The 21718-nt window shown below is 41.6% G+C and overlaps 3 protein-coding genes across 3 annotated transcripts; all 3 read left to right on the top strand.

Annotated features, from left to right (window-relative positions):
• Positions 1-1577: 1577 nt before the first annotated feature.
• LOC144634386 (stromelysin-1-like) lies at positions 1578-9945 on the top strand. The gene is made up of 7 exons (XM_078493339.1): positions 1578-1876; positions 4368-4601; positions 5708-5960; positions 6702-6920; positions 7120-7579; positions 8103-8311; positions 9619-9945. Exons 1-7 carry the CDS (start codon positions 1715-1717, stop codon positions 9771-9773), a joined length of 1692 nt encoding a protein of 563 aa, XP_078349465.1. The 5' UTR covers positions 1578-1714; the 3' UTR covers positions 9774-9945.
• A 1102-nt stretch (positions 9946-11047) lies between these two features.
• LOC144637159 (matrilysin-like) lies at positions 11048-14021 on the top strand. The gene is given in 5 exon segments (XM_078496299.1): positions 11048-11128; positions 12484-12738; positions 13023-13209; positions 13212-13277; positions 13795-14021. Coding segments are annotated over 5 exon segments (816 nt in total).
• Positions 14022-17192: 3171 nt separating this feature from the next.
• Positions 17193-21412, top strand: LOC144634367 (matrilysin-like). The gene is made up of 5 exons (XM_078493300.1): positions 17193-17484; positions 19030-19278; positions 19990-20233; positions 20507-20725; positions 20816-21412. Exons 1-5 carry the CDS (start codon positions 17320-17322, stop codon positions 21211-21213), a joined length of 1275 nt encoding a protein of 424 aa, XP_078349426.1. The 5' UTR covers positions 17193-17319; the 3' UTR covers positions 21214-21412.
• The last annotated feature ends 306 nt before the right edge of the window (positions 21413-21718 follow it).

The raw sequence follows: 21718 nt of genomic DNA, 5'->3' as shown, positions 1-21718 counted from the left end.
TTTTTTCTTAAAGCCAGTTAAGGGTGGTTTTGCATCTCGCTCAGCTAGACATCTGGCTTAAGTTTTTGACTAATTGTATTTATCCACTTTTCGACTTGATAGCTTTCTGCCTAAAATCTGCGGGACCTAAAAACAAGCTCTGCATGCTGATGACGCCGTCGAACTTTTAAGAATCCGAGAGATTTGCCGTAGTTGTCTTATTCAATTATTTCCTTGGTTGTCGCTATTTCAGCAAAGGTCTTGTCGTTTCCCGCCATTTTATTTCTTCTATGTTGCTGTTTGAACGCCGTGTTGCTTGTCGGAATTTACCCTAGCAGGGCATCAGTAAAACCCACTAGTCCTTCTTGTTGCCGGATTTCTTTTTGTGGAAATGCTCGTACCAGACGTCGCTGTAACGTGTAGAAAAACTAATTAAAATGCATGAAAGGTCACTTTTAATGGACCAATATTACAACAAGTACAACTAGTCTTCTTCCGTGCAGTGCCAGTGCTATAATGAAAGAAATAAAGGGACTAAAATTCAAAATTACAACGTAGACGATAAAAGTTAATGGTTAACTCTGGGTAACAGTAAGATAAGGCTTGCCTCGCAGCGAAAAAATGATAATCAGTCACGGTAGGATAATCTTATTGCCCTTATAATAACATTATTCAGAGTTTTATAAACAAACTTTCCGTCATCTTGTGGGATTTAACCGATATCCACTTATCACGCACGCACGGGATGATATGCAATATTATCAATAGAGGGGTTTATTTTTCCCGCAAACGGCAAAAATTCAATTTCTGCCGTCTGCCGTTTGGCGTTCGTACGCGGAAATGAGTAGTTTTGTGTTTTTCATGAATGTGGGATTTTTCCCCTTTTTATGAGGGATTTAAAATTTAAGAATTCCATAAAAAGATTAAAAAAAATGAAAGGCAAGCTCACGTTTGCCGTTTGCCGTATAACGTCATGCCTAACCTCTCTAATGTTTTCTTTTTTAACGTCACGGTCTGATATACTAGTCTTTATAAACCTCAGTGATCATGGATTGGCACGGCATAAGTAGATTAAGGATCCATTAAGTGCGAGAAAATAACAGCGGATCGAGGAAAATTTTAAATATTCTTTACCACAGAAATAATTAAGAGCATTCCTGAATAGTGAATTGAGTTTGACAGTACTGTATTTATGTTGTTCTTTTGCGTTTTTCAAGTATGGATAGGTGAATAGATATAAAAGAGGAAGGAATTAAGGATTACTTAACACAGATAATGACAAATAATAAATTGCAGTTCCTACAAATTGTGGCGTGTGTGTGACTAGTCTAATGGAGACAATGACAATTTGAAGTCCTGGAAATATTTATTTGGGTTCGAGCCTTGGCAATGCCAACCAAATATGCTTATCAAAACTTCGCGGGTTAAGAAACTGCAGCACGAGCACGTACGGTGTTAGAATGACTGGACATTTTTTATATCTAATCTGATTTCTAATAAATTCCGGTTTCTGTGATTTTGTCACCTCAAGCCCCGTGTCATGTTACGGTTTTTAAATGCCATATTATAAAACGTGCTTTGTCTGCATTCACACTTCACATGCGTTAGATGTTTTGCCTTTAACACCTTGGGTAAAGAGTCCTTTCTTCGAAGAGTTTTTAGAATTTTCTGCAGGAGGGAAGAAAGGCTTGAAATTTTCGCCCCTGCAAAGACGAAGAGCGTGGATTCTGCCAGGATGACGTTGAAACTTGAAGGTTTTTGTTCAGTGTGGCTTGTCATCACGTCTTCTTTCCTCTGCCTGATGTGCAGTGATTTCAGTTTCGCAGCGCCCGTTTTGACTGATCCGAGCAAGCCGTCTGAAGAACAAATTGCAAGTGTCACTGATGAGGTCGTAGAGGTAAGTGAATGTCGCCGAGTTTCCATTTTATTTTGGATAGCAGCAATATGGCATATTCACTGCCAACGGAGCCTCTCAAAATACAACAATTCTTAACAGCATGATTTTGTACCCAGACACCCGGGGAAGGGGGGGAGGGTACTCCTTAGAAGGGCTTAACGGGGACGTGCGGCCCGATAGGGTATGTTTTTCAGGCTTGATTGTCTTGAACGTGGTATATATTTTACCCCTTTTTGTCTTAAACAAGGTATCTTCACATGGACCAATGTCAAACAGGATAGGCTTATATACCTTCAGAGTTGTAAATTTATACAAACTGAGTCACAAGCCAAATTTTCGCAAGTTCTTCCGTATTGCTGACTTACATTGATTTCGGCATTGATACTTAGCTTAATTCACGATAACATCAAAGCCAGTGAGGTGCTTGTTTATGTCTAAGACGGGGTATCAAAAATTGGCATTCTGTCTTAAACAGGGTAGGAAAATCAGAGGTTCGTGTCTTAAACAGGGTCAGGGGTTAAGGAGGCTGGGCCGCAGCCAACCTACCCGAGGTTATTTCGAGTACCCCCCTTCCCGGGCCCAGTCATTAAAAAAACTGAGGGGTCATGTACATGCCTCTACAGCACGTAGTGTTGAAGTGACAAAGTCTCAATATTTCTCCTCTTCTGAGCGGTATTTAAAGTTATTATTTAAAGAATTGTGCGATACGAAGGTTGGAGACTCGTTTCCCGCGACATTTTACCACACCGCGTCTTCTCGTTCCAGGGGAATTAATACTCAAGTAACAATATAGACGACAGTCGGAGGTTGAGAACATAACCCGGTTGTAAGTAGCTGTCACGATACCGTAAAATTTAGAAAATGATGAGTAAATCTGTAACACTATTGCAAAAATTCAAAACCGAGCACTGAGTAGCCAATGGCACAACACGAAAATATGAAATTTTTTCTGTCGAATCTCAGATGTCGTTTGAGCAGGGGAAGAAAAAAAGAGCGGCTGTTTACTAATTTTAGGTCAAAGGAATGCTATAGCTAGAAAACGAGACGTAATCGTAAACTGGGGGGCCGTTCACTGAGAATTAGTGTTTTTAATAGACACTGTATAGACATTATACCACAAATCATTCAACGCGACGACAAAGCTGCGACAGGAATGTTGTTACTGGACTGGACTTGGCGTGTCTGGAAGCGAGAACTTGTCACAGTCAGACTATTTAAACAACTAGTCTCCGCCGTAAGCGACGACCTTCCACGAGCGACCACTTTTCCAAAATAACACAATTCTCTCAGAAATTACTGCGAATTCGAATTTTATTTAACCTCCGGTAAGCGAACGCTTCATTTGATCCGGTTCGGGTGCAAATAGTCTTGCCCCAAGTCGACTCGTTGGAGCGACGAAGGATTATCACCGAAAAAATACCAGAAAGGCCACGTCACATAAAGAACTTATAGATCATGCTACAAATTTTATAATTAGCTTATGTTATGTATGGCGCATGGTCCTTCAATAAGTAAGCTCCTTTCAGGAATTTTAGGGTCTCGTCGTCTCGCTTTGTTCGCGACCCGTTTGCGGAAAGTTTCAATTTCTTTTCATTTTTACAAGGCTGGGAATTGATAGGAAAGTTTCGGGCTCGCAGAAGAGATACAAGTCTCGTCCTCTTATTTACCATTCGGCGCTACTTTTATTTGTCAAACATCTGATTATGCGAATAAAACATAATCTGTTGTTATCGTCTACTCGGATCAAAGCTTAGGGCTGCAATCACAATAGAAGTTTATGTCCACATGTCCTTATGGTCGGAGACGCGGTATCACCATGGGAAAAGCCCTGGGAACGAGGTTGGGTGTGAGTAAACGCAATCAATGGTTTATGAGTGATATTCTTCTAAGTAACACTGTCAAACTTAAAAACGTTGGCCCAACTTTTCCAAGTTTAAGGCCACTAATGTACTATCCATCCGTAGCCAAACCACCTTTAAGGCCAGACCACGATGAGTGGATTTCCAATTAAACCAACACCTTTATTGCATTTTCAAGTAGTACTAAACATGGGGGGGGGGGGGGACAGGGGGGTCTGAACCTCCCGCCTCCCGTACCTTTTACTCCCGCTTCCCGTACATTTTACTCCCGCCTCCCGCCCCTTTCCGTAGCGGTTCTCTCCTGTTTTTTCCATGTCCATTGTGAAATATAATGAAATGTTACGAAATTTCACTCGTTTTCTCCCGGTTCCCGCCACCTTAAAAATCCCGCTTCCCGCCCCCTCTCCTCCCGCTTCCCGCCCCTTTTCTCCCGGGCTCCCGCCCCCCTGTCCCCCTCCACAAACATGGCGACAATTATACCAATTATACCAACACCTTTATTGCATTTTCAAGTAGTACTAAACATGGCGACACTGCCCCTTTAAGGAGTCCTAGGTAAAAACTTTGAAAATAGGAACACTATACTGTGTAGGGGAACTAGTAAAAAACCTGAAACTGAATTTCATTTTCAGAAATGGATGGTGACGTACGGGTTGAAACAACCTGGACAAACCGTTAATATAACGGACAAAATCTCTGAAATCCAGCACATGGCTGGAATAAAAGTGACTGGAATACTGGACGATGAAACTAAGAAGTTATTTGTAATTCCTCGTTGTGGTGTCTCGAAACATCTAAAACAAACAGTTGGATCCGCAAGAAGAACGAAACGTTATTATCTTCAAGGATCAAGGTGGCAAACGAAGGTCAGTGATTTTAAGTGAAATGAACCATCGTACTACTAGGTCCGCTAACGCGATCTGCTGATGGCAGGGCGGGGGAAGCCTTCTCCCGCTCTTGTCGCTTTTCTCCCGCTCCACACACGTCGGTAACAACGCTAAGCGCGTGCAATTTAAAACGTTCACAAGACACTTTCACAACTATTCGACAACATCAGGGGCACTGGCCAATTCTTACATATAGGCAAAATTTATGTCGTTAACTAACTAAGAAGACAACATAAGCCCGGTACTAAGTAATTCCAAAGTACCATATTTTCTCAATTAAACGCCTACAGCGTTTTTTTCAAACTTCACCTTGTGGACCCGGCGTTTATTTGACTCTGGCAGTTTATTCGAGCCCAGAGTTTATTAAACAAGGGTTTTAATTACACATTATTTTTGAGAGATTTACACTTTTTTCACTACAACTGCAGCTTTTTATACCTCAAATGAATGCTTGTGGGGGTTATTTACAACTCTTCTTTGGAAACCTTGCGTTTATTCGAGACCCGGCGTTTATTTGAGGAAATACGGTATTTAATTTTCAGCGATACCTTTATAGTTGAGATCGAGCCAAATTTAATAAAAAATGTTTTGAAATAGTGCCCCGGCGTAATACTTGGCTTCACACTAGGGCTCGTAAGTATCGATAAGTATAATCTACGTACACGTGGAACCTAGTTTGAGTGTGAAGGGGTAAAACGTACTTACTTGAACTTTACTTGGTGACCATGGAAACTTTCGTAGTTCAAAGAAGCCGAATTACGCCGCCAAGTATGGTCTACACCCCACTTGACCAATAGAAAATGAGAACAAATGAAAGCGGCGTGCAGCGTTGTCACGATTTTGAAGATGATTGACAGCTTGTACTTCAAGTAATATACTTTGTCATCAAGTGTGAAGCCAGATTTGCAAATGCGCACTTGAGTCAAGTGCTTGCTTGAAACTAACTTACGTTTTAGTGTGAAGCCAAGTAATGACTCTCTGTTATAGCGAACACATTTTTCAAGTCCCTTCGCTTTTTGACCGTTTAAACCAATGCAGTATGTGGCAAAGCTGGTGAGCCAATTTCTTCCTCCTCTTCATCTTAGAGACTCAACTACCGAGTCTTGTCGAACACACCCGACCTTCCTCCGGATGTCCAAAACGACATCCTCAGGAGAATGATCAGCAAATGGGAAGAAGTTAGTCAGCTGACCATCAGGGAGCAAACAGATCCGTCAGTTTCAGACGATGATGTGGAAATATTAATTCGATTTGTAAGATTGTATCATGGTGATCCGTATCCATTTGATGGACCAGGGGGAACGCTTGCGCATGCGTTTTATCCGCATAACAATAGAGGTAAGTGTCAATAGCTTTTGACATTATCGTTCCCAGACGCTGCAAGCTTTTCGGTCAGAGCCAATTGCAAAAGATAACGCCATTTCTCCCGTTCTAGGAGTACATAAAGTTCTCGTTTAAACGTGTACACCTAATTGCAAGAAGTGGTCAGGTTGCCATAGGTTGTCATAGAAAAAAGGGAAAAAGGAAAACGTCAAATAGGAATTTATTAAGCGCATGCATGAAATTTATTCGTAGAAATGGCCTCAAAATGACGAATAATTCAAATCTTGTTACATCATAAAAAGTGGACTCAAAGTGTGCAGAGTGTGCAGATAAAAACCCGTGAGTTTTCTGTAAATGCTACCAGTTATGAAACTACGCTAATAAATTCCTCTTTTACCTTTTTTTTCTGTGACAACGTTATTACGTGTACTTATGTCTAAAAGTAAAAATCCATTAAAAAAGAAAATCCAATTTAAAAATCTAAAACGTTAAAAATTACTATTGATATTTACAATTAAAATTTACAAGTAAAACTTTAAAAAATATAATATTCTTAATTCGCAAACGAAGGAACGAAGCTTTAAGCCATATGGGCTTTGAGAGATCGCTTCAAAGAAATGCCGAAATATTCTTCGAATGCATGCACAAAGTTGAGGCTTCAAGAGAAGGAGCGATGGAGATGTTGTGACAATCTCGTCAGTCGACATCATTATGGGGATATTAAAATAACTAAATATCTTGGTCTTCCTATTTTAGGCTTGTCCGGTGACGCGCATTTTGACGACGACGAGACATTCACCACAGGAACGAGCAGCGGCATCAACTTGGACTGGGTGGCGGTTCACGAGTTTGGACACAGTTTGGGCCTGGAACATTCCAACGTGCGGGAATCCATCATGTACCCATGGTACAAAGGGTATTTCCCGAATATCGAGCTCACCTATGACGATATTCAAGGCATACAGGCACTTTATGGTAAGTATAATTTGCAAGACTAAACGGAAATGTTGCTGATTTTTTATTTCACTTGAACTTCCTTGGAAATTTATGGCGAAACAATCCACTTGGTTTCTTCTTTGGTTTCGGTTGGCGTCATTAGCCGCCAGATATCTAGAACAGAGAAAAACTTCAAGCGCAAATGAGTGTGATTGTTATTAATGATTTGCATTTATAGGTGCACCGATTCCTACCACGGCAGCTCCAACAACCACGGCAGCTCCAACAACCACAGAAGCGACAACAACCACAGAAGCGACAACAACCACAGAAGCGACAACGACAACCGAGGCTACAACAACAACCCAGGCCACAACAACAACCCAGGCCACAACCACGGAAGCAGCCACCACCACAGAAGCAGCAACCACCACGGAGGCAGCAACCACCACCCAGAAACCAACTACTTCTCTTCCGGTTTTGGATGTTTGCAAAGTGAAGAGGTTTGATTCATTCTTGATGGGCATGGATGGCAGGACGTATGTGTTTAGTGGGGACTATTTCTGGGTGCTATCCGTTAGACTTGCAGTAGAGAGCGGCCCGATAAAGATTACATCTAAATGGAAGGATGTCAAAACACCAATAAACAGCGCGTATACAAACCGTAACGGAAGGATCGTTTTCTTCAAAGGAAGCCAGTAAGTCAGTGAAGTTGACGTCTAATTACAATCGATATAATTATAAATGAGTAAACGATTAAACCTCTAATCATGATTTAGTAGCGGGTCCGATTTGAACACTAATAAGACAGTTTATACGCGTCATAGCCGTCGACGCGCATACATTAACAACCGAGCCCCAGATTATCTAAAAAATTGTCTACAAGCCCTCTTCATTACATCCCATCGCCTTTGTTCCAATCCTGCGTCCAGTGCCTCTTTAAGATCCCAAGAACTTACCGCAACACCTTTGGTGACCACGCCTTTGCCCATTCTGGACCATCACTCTGGAACGAATTATCTCTTCACAAATGGTCCAATCCAGTCTGGATATTGGCATTGCATATTGACGATATATTGCGCCCGCCATGTCACCACAAGGTCGATAATAAGCAATATTCCCTCAAAAAGGCTTTCTTTCTTTACGATCAGCTTATTTATTTATTAATCAATTAACAATCATTGATTATTTGTTATACTTAAACCTTTACGTATTACACAGGTATTGGAAGTACTATGGCTACGTCCTTGAGGAAGGACCCAGAGACATCAGTCAATTTGGCCTGCCATCGACACTCAGCAACCCTGATGCAGCGTTTGTTTGGGGAGGCAATAAAAAGACGTATTTTTTCAAAGGCAGTCAGTACTGGCGTTATAACGAGTTCAACAGAGCAGTAGACTCTGGTTACCCAAGAGACATTTCAATTTGGGGTAAGGAACTTACCAACTTAAAGCGGCAGTGCGCGTTTTCCTCTTATATTTCTTATCGACGTACATCCATTCTCGAGCTAGTGACCTACAACTGCGAGTGGTTATCCCGGTTTCCGTAGGTAGTACGTATACCCTGCGTAGCTGGCCATGAGGCGCGACCGAGTGCAAGTGCTTTGTTTACGGCAAACGGCGGAGTCGAGCTGCGAAACCGCCCGCGATTTTTCTCGCGTTGCGCTTATCCTGCCAGCTACGCAGACTATAGCGAGTATTGCTACTCCCCATGGATGGAAAGCTAGTTCATTGCAGGGTACTCCCCAAAATTCTCTCAGGTTGCCCTCTGGTACCCATTTATACATCCTAGGTGAAGAGAGGGCACTGGGGGAGTTAAGTGTCTTACCCAAGAACGCAACGCCAAGATTTGGCCAGCGCTTAAAACCAGGACCGCTCGATTGATAGTCCACCGCTCTAATCAATAGGCCACCGCGTCCTCCACTCCACCCTACGCATATCTTATATCTTATACATCTGGGACCAAAGAGACAAAAACACCGATTTTTCAATCAAGTGGTCAATTGTCACGCGAGCAAGCTCTTACAGGGGAAACCCGTCTCGCTGCAATTTGTGTCTGACAGAGAAGCTCTGCATTCTATCCGCTGACAGATCTACTCTCCTCAATAAGAGATCTGAATTAATCACCAAGTGCAGGCACGAAAACAAGTTTTATGCAGCCAATCAAAAGCAGGATCGCTCAAACCGCCCTCCATGAATGTAGTTTAAATTTTCTTTCAACTGCTATTAACGGCACAGTCTGATGATCGCCTCGTGCGTGAAACTTTAAGTAACTGTCCGTGCAGTCTCAATCTTTTAATTATAGTATCTTATAATTATAATTTTTTTGGAATACTTTCTTAATTATTATGCAGCAGGCTAGAGACCGTAGCTTTTCAGATTCGTAAATAGGCTTGTGTTTCTTCCATTTCTTCTGACAACATGATCACTGCAAAAATTGTGACCGCAATACTTCATGATTCTTTATCCCCAGTGTTAACACCAAAACAAACAATTTCAAAAAAACGAGTGATCGAGTGATGGAACGAAGGAACGAATGATAAAAGGGGCAGTTACTAAGGAGAGAATTCCAATTTCTAGCGTGGAAATTTAGCTTATGCAACGAAGTGTTCTTTCTTCTTGCTGTTTTTGCGTCGCGCATAAATGCAGGAAGATGAATACATCGGGGTAATAAAAGAGAAGTAGTCTGAATTTGATTAAATATGTTTGTCTAATTTGTCTTTTGGTTCATGTTCTAGGTCTCCCGCATTACATGGATTCCGCCATGACTTGGAGCGGTAATGGCCGAACCTATTTCTTCAGAGACACCAACTATTGGAAACTTGATGATGGCACTCTGACACTAGTGGGTGGATATCCGCGCAATATCGGCAAAATTTGGATGAAATGTTAATTCAGAGGCTTCGATTCCTTGTAACAGAAATGGAACTGTTTTTTCTTCTTAAAAAAAATCGGCTTAACAAATGTTGAAAGTTTTCTTATATAACTTACCGTAAACATCTCTAGCTGGGTCTTGCATAGAGCTACATACCTAATTTGTAATAAACTTTGGTTACACAACATCAGCAGCAGTGTGATTTATTCAATTTTTTTTTTACAGATCAAGGAGAAAAGAAGAATGCCTAAAAATTGTAAGAGCTGTCAAAACCTCTGTCTTATTCGTCATTTAGGGGAAATAGGAAGTATCTGTCGAATGTGTCGAAGCACGAGTTTACAGAGGTTTTGACAGCTGTGACTGTCTTTAGACCTTCTTTAGTTTTTTTTTATCTGTAGCCAGTGTGGGGCCAGTTATTTTTTAAATAAAAGGGTGGATAACGTTGTCCAATGGAGAGAGGGGGCTGAAAAGAGAAAAGGAGCTTTTGTGGCGGTATTCACGATATGACCCTAGAAAAGGAACACCTTAAGAATGTCATAAGCTATCTAAACTTAATTCACCCTACAGTGTGAAAGTCTACAGAGAGATGCAAATCACAATCGCCCTATTCCACTTCACACAACACTAGAGCCAACACCTTTTTTCATGCTTTTCAACCCTGCTCTTCCCAAAATACCAATCTGATGTAAAGAAACTATCCTTCAGTCCCCCGACAACTGCAAGGAAGCCTTCCTTTGTCCACCAGTCATAACCTATAGACGTAACGCGTCTATGTGATCTCCTCGTCCATTTCGAGGTACCATACCACAAGCCCTGCAATCAACCACCCACGATGCTTCACTTGTTTATTTCTCCCCAGGAAAGCCAAACTAACTATACCTTTTCTTCGCAACTTACGAAGCACGTAAAATTAGTGAAAACAGAACTCAAAAACCGTATCTACCTATCAAATGTAAAAAGTGCCATTGGCAAAACATTGAAGAAATGAAGCGCCAACTCAAGAACACCACAGATCTTGGCTGAACCACCATCAACTAAGCAATCCTATTCCGGTATCGCTACATTTCAGCAAACCTGACCCGGCACTCGATCAGCGAAGTTCACCTCATCCCGCTTGAACAAATACACAACAAACTCATGAGTCAGAAAGGCTCGCGAAGAACATTTAACAAACAAAGGTAAAACATTACACCCTCTTGGTATAACTAGACGGTTACTTAGCCTTACAGTGCGGCTACTCGAGCCAGGCCACTTGGAATGAAGTTGACTAATCAAAACGTTAATTGAGAACAATGGATTGCTATCTTTATCGTAAACAGACCAGTGACGTTAAAGCATCTAGACAACAGCTCTACAACAAACTTCGTAACCAAGTAAAGGTTAAATAAATACTATCCACAGATCCTTTGCTAGGGGGGCAAGAATAAAATTATCAACTTTAAACAACTGATAAATTTAGTTTGAAAACTCGTTTTGTGTCTGTAAAACCGAAACCGTCGAAAACTGGTCATAATTGACAAAGTTTCCCCAGAGGTGCTCCGCGACTTTGTCGGGTTTCAAATGTTATTGTTAAGCTGTTGTTTGTATTCTTCACTCGCATGATTGGTTCGTTTATGGAAAAAAAACCAATCCTTTGTTATCAATTAACGTTTTGATTGGTTAATTATGTTCCAAGTGCCCCAGTTCAAGTAGTCGCACTGTAAACGGCCAATCGTTGTCACCCACTTTGATACAAACTTTTATTTGTAACGGCCCTTTTATGTTTTCCACACTTCTTTTCCGCTCAGCCCAAGAGGAATGTATGTGTTGCCAACCGAAACAACGGGGAAATTTGTTTAAAATATTTTAGTTGTTGAATCGATTTTGTTTATTTTTGGTCGCTCACGCCGTCAGGATCAGTCTGCCGTTTATTTCTTGCATTTTTAATAATTTACTGACCCGTCTACAAGAGATCGGGCACCACTCATCGGTTTGTCGCTGTGGCATTGCAGATTTTTATTACATTTGAACAAACAATGCGCATTATTTAATCCATTCGTTGCATCCGGACCAGTGCACGACAGCAAACGGAAAGAGGTATTTTAACAAGCAAATATAATCTAATGACATACATAGAGTCATGTTTAGCCATTAAAATCGCATGGGGGTCTTGAAATCCTGTTAACTTTATTAGGTGATTTTCGAGTGGTAGCTGGTGGTTGCTAAACAGCAGTTTGTTGGTTAGAACTGACCGTGAATGTTTCACGTTTTGAAACCGTGTATCTATCTTTCTGTTCGGTTTTAAAACCGAATCTGATTTTACAAGCATCACCTTGACGAGGACAGTGAATTCTAGGAGGACGATGCCGAATCTTCAAGGTTTGAGTTCAATATGGCTTTCCACCGTCATGTTTTCTTTACTCTGTTTGTGGTGCAATGGTTTTGGCAGCGCTTATTACGTTAACTGACCCGAGTAAACCATCCCAACTGAGTCATCGATTCAGTCTCTGAAAAAAGGTCCTGGTAAGGAAACTCTGTGTAGCTGTTACTTATTGTGTATCTCTTGGTACCACACTCCCAGTGACACATTTCACAGTCTTCTGATAACATATCCCTGTCTTTAACTTCCTGTTTTTTCCACCTTGATTCTCGAGACCTCTTCAGTCTACATAAACGCAGTCGCTCAAACCCAAAAGCTTCTTATGTATGCTCCACTTTTGTCATTAATCAACTTTTTTTTCAATTGTAGGAATGGATGGAAAAGTACAAAATAATCAAACCTAGACAAGCCTGTAATTTAAAGGACAAAATATCTGTAATTCAGCATCTGGCAGAAATAAACATGACTGGAGAGTTAGACTTTGAGACTAAAAAGCTGTTTGTAATTCCTCGATGTGGAAATACAGAGGCCGAAGACGAACCGTTTCAATACAAAGGACGGTCAAGAAGAAAGGAACCTTTTTATAACGACGATTATATCAAGAAGATTCACAGGATAAAGCAGGTCGGTGTGACGTTTTGAATCGACCCAGCTCTCAGTAAGGACTATGCGCAGCATCTTGTATATGATCAAGTGGGTTCATAGTGCCTTCTACTGAATCTTATAACACACTGCCAGTAGTCCTAAATTCTCATGGATCGGTGTATACTTAGCAAAAAGCGAATAAGCGAATACTGCAAGCCTCTGTTTGATTGTTTTTTCTTCCCCCTCCAAGATGCAAGAAAAAAGAAGAAATGCCATACAGTTTGTTTCTGTCACAAGGAAGTAAACAGTCTTTTCTTCTTTAGGCCATGCCTTTCCGGATCATTTCGCACACATCTGATATTCCTAAGGCTGTCGAGCAAAACATTCTTGGTAAAATGATGGACAAATGGGCCAAAGCCATTCCACAGTCGGTCAGAGAAAAGACACGACGTTCCATCGATTCCGAAGAGAAGGTCGGCTTATTAGTTCTATTTCTAAAAGGACATCACGGTGCCCATACCCATTTGATGGAGCAGGAGGAACAATAGGACATGCTGTTTATCCAGACCCCCACACAGGTAAAATAAACGCGGTCTAGATGGACTCACTGAACCTGAATACAAATGAACACGTTGACAATGTCCATGCTGGTTAAACTTAAAGGGACTGTGTCGCGGCTAAGTTTCGTCAAACATTTGCTATGAAACTAAATGTTTGCAAAGAAATTAATTATATGACTCTAAATGACAAAACCATAGCCTCGTTGCACCCAAATGTGTCTCCTGGGCGTTATTATTTAAAGTTACAATCAGACAAGATTAACTTTGAAGACTGTTCCGCCGAACCACTTCAAAAAACCAATATCACAATCCGTTTCAATCTTCGACAGTATCACGGACATCCGTACCTACTTTTACATTGGGAGTGTTGTTTAAATGTTCCTTCACTGTTTTAAGAGGTCACTTTTTATGTTTAAATGGATTTGATGGTCATTTCCTTTGCCTGAGTTTAGCTAAACTCCTTGACACGGAGCTGAAACCAGCAGTCAAGAATAACCGAAATAAGTATTATCTGATCCACTATAATTATTTCCAGGTTTGCCAACTGAAATCCATTTTGATGATGACGAAACATTCACCCCAGGAACAAGCAATGGCATCAATTTGGACTGGGCTGCAATTCACGAATTTGGACACATTCTGGGCCTGGAACATTCCAGCGTGCGGGAATTCATCATGTACCCTTGGTACAAAGGTTATTCAGAGAACATCGAACTTAGCAGTGACGATATACAAAAGTTGGAAGCGCTTTATGGTGAGTAGACCTAAGTGGGTTTCAGCACAAGTAGCAGTGCTTAGCAATGGCCAGGAGATACAGGCGACTCATGGTTAGTGGAGATAGGTGTCCCATGAAGGTTGCGTCTGGTGTTTAGTCTTACTTTGTATCAATAGAGCGGTTTTCACTTGAAAGTATTCGCATTTGCATTGGTTTTGCGTTACTATGTTTCGTGATTGGTTTAAAAAACTCGGGCCACTTTCGCAGCCAATCAGAAGTAAAACCAAAACCAATCGTGACTCGCCTGCGCACGTATTCCCGCGCTTCATGCCGGCATCATGTATTTGCTTCGAGTTTTGATTGGTTTACTGGATTGTCTGTGTCTTTTGTGATTGGCTAGAGTAACAACTTTGATTTTGGTTTTAAGGCACTCCATTGAAAACTGGTCAAAATGTCGTTCTTATCGTTATAATTATTATCATTCGAACTAGCTAGCGAGATGCAAATTAGTAGTGCTGGTTTTTATGGAGGGAGAAAAAAAAAACCGGAGAACGCGAGGAAAATCCTCGGAGCAAGGACGAGAACCAACAACAGACTCAACCCACATATGACGCCGGCTCCGGGAATCGAACCCAGGAAACATTGGTGGGAGGCGAGCGCTCTCACCACTGCGCCATTCCTGCTCCCGGCCATATCCACATTCAAATTATTTATCGGTTGAGAATATACACTGAGTAAAACAGATTTACTGACTAAGGTGCCACAGAAACTCCTACTTTATGCACTGCTTGCGCTTAGTAAAGTGCTTTGGGTTAAGAGTAGCACGACAGTTTTAACTTCCTTATTAAAATGGCTGAGAAACTCCTGCACTATGCACTGTTAGTGACGTCGTCCTTACTCAGTCGAGAAATTAAAAGAGTTTTAATTGTTCTATAAAAATGCCTGAGAATCTCCTCCTCTGTGTACTTAAAGCAACCCAGTAACCTAGCTAGTCGCGTTGTTTGGATCCGGGATGTTAAAACAGTCTTAACTGCCTTATCAAAATACCTGACAAACTTCTGCTCTGTGTACTTAATTAAGTCGCGTCGTTTGGGTCGAGATGTTAAAACAATTTTAAAAAATTTTATATTAAAATATGCCTGAAGACTCCTGCTCTGTTTACGTAATTCATGTAATGACGTAACGGGCGGCTATTTCAAGCTTTGAAATTCGGGAATCTCTTTTACTGAACAGCGTCTCACTATTTAAACAGGTTTCCACTTGTTTCTTGCAAACTTTTCGTAACAACTACAATTTACAAGGTCTTAGCACTGATGGTAATATAGTAGGCCTACTTCGGAAGGTATCGACCATGATACACCCTAGACGGTTGGTGTTGTAGCGATGTGGCAAGACCAGCGTCGGTTGTGGCTTATGAGACCAATGTGGAAAAGACAGTCCCTGTGGCAGTGGATGCAGATGTTCCTGGTCGCGAGTCGCCGCAGGTGCGCGCGTGCCTTCCGTCTGGCTCTCTTCTCCTCGGCAGAGTTCTGAATTTTCTCTTCACCCAGCTTCAGTTGCTTCTTGAGTACACTGCGGCAACTATATTGCAATTTGCTGCCACCTCCACCAGCTCTCTGTGGTGATGTTCAAAGCTTTCAAATTGCGCCTGCAAACATCCGTGTAGCGCAGCTGGGGACGGCCATCAGATTGCCATAAATTAGCTCCCCACAAAGGATGTCCTTCGGAATGCAGCCACCCTTCATGAGGTGCCCTTCATCCGGCGCACACGCATGGTCGAGCCAGCACAGCATGCGATGTCTTTGCACTGATGGTATTTACCTTGTCTTAATGGTGTTAACCTATTAATCAGGTGAATTTTTAAGATTGATGTAAAATCTAAAACTATTTACTATTGTGCCATTTTACCATTATAGGGCAAAAAAAACGCGCAAAATATGCCACGTTATTATACACTGTAGAACAGGGCAAAAATACGGACGGACAAGCTTACGGACCCAAGCTTATTAGTGGAAAAATATAATACGAGAGGACATTTTGCTCATTGCTCGATGTTATTTTTCCTCGCTCTGCGCAACTCGAAAATATTCGCGCGTATTACATGTAAAACCATCGAAGAAGGTGTATTTACTTTACATACTGAGCCGCTTGCGCAACGGAAATAAGGAACTGACCTTGTAACAATTTTGTTCCCAGAATCCGCATGCACAGCCTTTAAGAGATATGTAAGCTTTTGAAACAGAAACGAGACTGACCTTGTAGAACACAAGGGCACCTTGAACACTTCTGAAAGTTCTTCTGAATCACAGTTGGAGCTGCACAATCATCCTTTCGCTTTGAGTATCAAGACTTATTTAATTAATAACTTCCTCTAGTGTAGTGACATAACTGGGTATCTAGACGGTTCTGTTTTCCTTAAAATAAAATGAACATGTTGATCCAGAATTCGATGGAGGTAAGGAAGAGGTAAATTCGGCGAATTTTTTTTACCTTCTTTTATACCAGGATACTGTGATTTTTTTTCATCTATTTCACATCTACCCGCGACTAGTTTCCGCTCTCGTAATGCGATAGCACTTAAGCTCACTTTATAAAAATGCAAAATCTATTTCAATTTGGCGTTATTTTTTTGGGCCCCTCCCCCCCTTTCCCCCCCCCCCCCTTTTAATAATAAAAAAATCTACGGTCTAATTGCAACCCACACCTTATGTTAGAGCAAAATGCTAATTGTATCTTATGTTTTTGATTGAAACTGTATAAAACAGACACTAGGGGTGGTACACACATTTATTATGTAGCTTATATAATGAAGTTAGCTCCCCCCGGATCCAGAACATTTTTACTGGTTGGACCATCTAGGTATATTTCGTGTGCATATTTTTGGATTCGTCATACCCAAAATAAATTAAACCCTTGCCGAAGGGGTACAGACGAATTATCTTGCGCGTATATCACTATGCTAGGCAGTGGAAGCCGCGTTAGTTTGAACAAACAAAGCGCATTTTATTAATTTGTTACCTAAAACCCGTAACAGTAGACGGAGTTCAAGGTGACAAAATCGGAAAGGGGTATTTTTATAAGCTAATCTAATGAGCTATAAAGTGTCGTGTCTGGTCACTTCAAATTTCACTTTAAATGATTATTTTGCTTGACGTAATCGCATGAAGGTCTTCAAATCCTGTTTACTTCATTAGGTGATTTTGTGGTGGTAGCTTACAGCAGTTTGTTGGTTTGGAGCTAACTGTAAATGTTTCACATTTTGAAACTGTATCTATTTGTTCGGTTTATATTGTATCTAATTGTACAAGCATCGCCTTGAAGACGAGGGTGAATTTTACGAGGAAGATGCTGAAACTTCAAGGTTTGAGTTTAATATGGCTTGCCGCCATCACGTTGACTTTACTTTGTTTGTGGTGCAATGATTGTAGCTTGGCAGCGCCCATCCCATTAACTGACCCAAGTAAACCATCCCAAGAAGTCATCGATTCAGTCTCTGAAAAAGAAGTTCTGGTAAGATAACTTTGTTTAGCTCTTCTTTATTTTGTCTCACGTGCATTCAATGCTTTCACGGACACAGCTATTAAACCTACAGGCCCACAATTCTACAGTCTTCTGATAGCATACCCTTGGTTTTATTTATCTGTTTTTCCAGCTTGATTCTTGAAGACCTCTTAATGTGCATTGTTTAAGATTAAAAACATATTGTCCAAAAATGTTGGGAGTGTGTCTCCAACCGAGGGTATTATCAAAGAAACTGTTGTAGATACATATGGTGCAGGCATGCCATAAGATAAATGATGTGAATTTTTTGTCGTACTCCAAACAAGCCAAAACATGCAGCGCAATCCAGGGATATTTTAGCGTCAAAAACGTTGTGTGATATAAAGATTTTCTTCCATATCTTGGGTAAAATGTCAGTTTTATCTTAATTGACTATCCCTCTCTCTCTTCATCCGGCACTCTATATTAATGGTTTTATAATATGTAAATAATAGTTGTAGATTTCACGCGCTGTCGTCAAAATTAAAGACTAATTTGTCGATGACGCCAAGGCCTTTTCGCGGCCATCCGTTAAAGAAAAGAAATAAAAAACATATTTGCTCATATAGCCCATTACGGACGCTTACCCACTAAAACTGAAAAAAAAAAATGCTTATCTCCAACAGGATTAAGTTCCAGCCTTTTGCCATGTATTTAACCTCTTAACGAAACAATGTTTCGGTGTAAATTTGATTATCGATCAATCACATGCAAGTCACAAATATAGACGAGGGGTTAACGACTTGTATGCACGCAATCCACTCAGGTGTGTACGGAGATGAATTTATAGTTTTCCAAAGTAAGAAGAAAATCAAAAGGCAGAAGTCTTCAATGTCATGCAAAAAGTACCCAAGAGATTGCTAGCCGTTATTCTGAAATAAATTTCTGTTGAACTTATTGCTATTTTTTGACTGTTGTTGTTGACATGAATATTGCAAACCGGATTAACAGATCTAAAGGTTATGGGTGTGGTCTCACGTACGTGAGCGTAACGCAGTGTTGACTTGAATCTGCGACAAAAATAACAATAACACTGCGAGCTAGAGGTTTCTATCGGCCTCCGTAATTGTTGTCGAAGGACGAGCCCCAAGCCAACTATCAAAATTGAGAGAAACCTAGAGGGAGCAGTCTTATTGTTTTAGGATAATCCAGCGGCTGATCTATTAAACCATAGTCTATCGATAGATGAAACTGACTTGTTGACGGTTTTGTGTAGTGCTTTTCGGTAATAATGATGTAAGTGTACGTCTCCTTTTAATCGATCAGCGGACGATAAGTAACCCCTTAGTTAATCCGTGGCGAGTTTCTCATTTGTGATATATTTATGTCTCTATTACAGTTTCTAGAAGCCTCATCACCGATTTTTCTCTCTGGACTCCAATGCAGCAGAATCTTTTCTACCAAAATGCCTCGTTTTCGCGTCCTAGGCCCTTCCCTGTCGGGTCACTTACAAGGTCAAATGCGTTATTCTTTAATTCCAATTAATCCAGAAAATATTGATAATTCTGTTTTCAGGAATGGATGCAGAAATATAAGATACCTGGAAGCGCCGATATTTTCAAGGATAGGCTCTCTGTGGTTCAGCGCCTTGCAGGAATAAATGTAACCGGAGTGTTGGACTTTGAGACTAAAAAGTTGTTTGTAATTCCTCGATGTGGAAACACAAACAGCGAAGATGAAGCACATATTTTCGAAGGAAAGTCTAAAAGAAACAAACGCGATATCTATGACAATTTTGTTGAGAGGATTCATAATATAAAACAGGTTAGTGTAAAGTTTTGAATTGGCGTTCTCTGCGTCTTCTCGGATAAGGACGATAAACTGTGGGCCCCGTCTCCTTCATCTTCAGTGTATATGGCCAGCAGGGAACGTTAATATGAAGAACCCACACACTTATCGCAAAGAGTAGGGCATGGAGGTCGCTATGTCCCGAAGCCCATAGCGAGCAGCCTAACTGTTTTTAGCATAGCCCGGTGGCTTATCTACATGGAATATCGATAACTCTTATCTGATCTAATGGCGGTTTTGCTTTGGTCTGGTATGTGGTATGGCTATGATGCACAAAAAGCCTCCGCTCAAGTGCCCTAAGGGTTTTCTATCGATCGACAGCACATGTCTATGTAGCCAGTCAGATTTCTAGTTTGCTAGTGGTCAGTAAGCATGTTATGCAATTTGATTTATTCAAGCCTCGAGATTGATAGATAGCCTATATCAAAAGACAGGACATTATATATTTTGTTGTACATGTGTTTCTGTTTTACTTGCTCAAAGCCAAGGTTATTCTTGGCATTGATTGCCAGCAGTTCTTATTTCTCCAATTGTAGGTTCGTAAAGCGAGAGGCGAAAAGTGCGACCCACTGTGGGCATTTTCGTTTTTTTTTTTAAATTTCGGATCACGTAGGAACGTGGAAGAAACAAATTGGAATTGATCAATCTTATGGTAGCATTAACAGTAAATAAGCTTTCTTTCTTTAGGCCCTTAACTTCCGGATCTTGTCGTACACATCTGATATCCCTCCAGATCTCCAGGAAACTATTCTTAGTAAAATGAGAGACAAATGGGCCAAGGCACTTCGCGAAGTGACCGAGTTTAACACAGATCTCAACGAGAAGGTCGGCGTATTAGTTCGATTTGAAGAAGGGCGTCACTTTGACTTACACCCATTTGATGGAATAGGAGGAACAATAGCGCACGCTGTTTATCCAGACCCCCACACAGGTAAGACTGTTAACACCTTTATTATTGTTCTTCAGTGCACCGAACGCGGTCCAGATGAGCTCACTGAAGCACACCACCTGAGTAGCTCACTATTTTTTCATGTGGATTGCTCGTATTTTCACCGTACCGACTGGGCGCGCTGGCCATTTTTAGTTGCCTTCTCCAGTTAGAAAATCTTATTTGTCCAAGCTTATTCAATTAAGCCGCTTTCGCTACGATTAATCCTCTACATTCTATGACGATCGAAATAACCGATTTCTTCATTAATCTCAGGTTTGCCTTCTGAAGTCCATTTTGATGACGACGAATCATTCACCACAGGAACAAGCAACGGCATCAACTTGGACTGGGTGGCGCTTCATGAATTTGGACACAGCATAGGTCTGGGACATTCCAACGTGCGGGAATCCATCATGTACCCTTGGTACAAAGGTTACATCCCCAACATCGAGCTTAGTGACGTCGATATCCAAGAGTTACAAGGGCTATATGGTGAGTAGACCTATAAGTTAAGTCATATGAGATTGAGTTTGTTGTTGGCTCTTTCGTTGCTTAAATATTGTAATTGTATTGTATTATTAGCACCAACAAGAACGGCTGATACTACAACTAAGGCAACAATCTCCGAAGCGTCAACAAGTGGATCGACAACAGAGGGCTTTACAACAAAGGCGTCAACCACCGAACCAAGGACCATTAACGTAAAAACTTCAGCAGCAACAATCCAGGCGACAACCAAAGAAGCAATCATTGAGACAACTGAGATGTCGGACACGGAGGCGTCAACAGAGACAACAGCCACCAAGGCGACAACCGCGGCAGCAACCATTGAGACAACCGAGGCGTCAGATACGGAAACGTCAACAAAGTCAATAACCATCGAGGAGACAACCCCGGCAGAAACCATCGACACATCCGAGGCGTCAACACGGAGACAAGAACCACAGAGGCGACAACCGCAGCAGCAATCATCAAGGTGACAACCATTGAGACAACAGAGGTGTCAGGAACAGAGGCGTCAGCAGAGACAACAACCACCGAGGCGACAACAGAGATAACAGCCATCGAGCCAACTGAGGCGTCAGACACAGAGGCGTCAACAGAGACAACAACCACCGAGGCGACAACCACTGCAGCAATCATAGAGACAACTGCGGAGTCAGACTCGGAGGCGTCAACAGAGACCCCCGAGGCGACAAACGCCTGCAACCACCGAGGATACAACCACTGCAGCAATCATAGAGACAACTGAGGCGTCAGACACGGAGGCGTCAACAGAGACTGCAACCACCGAGGCGACAACCACTGCAGCAATCCTAGAGACAACTGAGGCGTATAGACACAGAGGCGTCAACAGAGACTGCAACCACTGAGGCGACAACCGCGGCAGCAATCCTAGAGACAACCATCGAGACAACTGAGGTGTCAGACACGGAGGCGTCAACAGAGACAACAACCATCGACGCGACAATCGCGGTAGCAACC

This window comes from Oculina patagonica, chromosome 13 (genome assembly GCF_052425735.1).
Source record: "Oculina patagonica isolate OP01 chromosome 13, crgOcupat, whole genome shotgun sequence".
Classification (NCBI taxonomy): domain Eukaryota; kingdom Metazoa; phylum Cnidaria; class Anthozoa; order Scleractinia; family Oculinidae; genus Oculina; species Oculina patagonica.
Note: the sequence above shows the minus strand (reverse complement) of the source record. Positions and strands in the feature narration are given on the sequence as shown.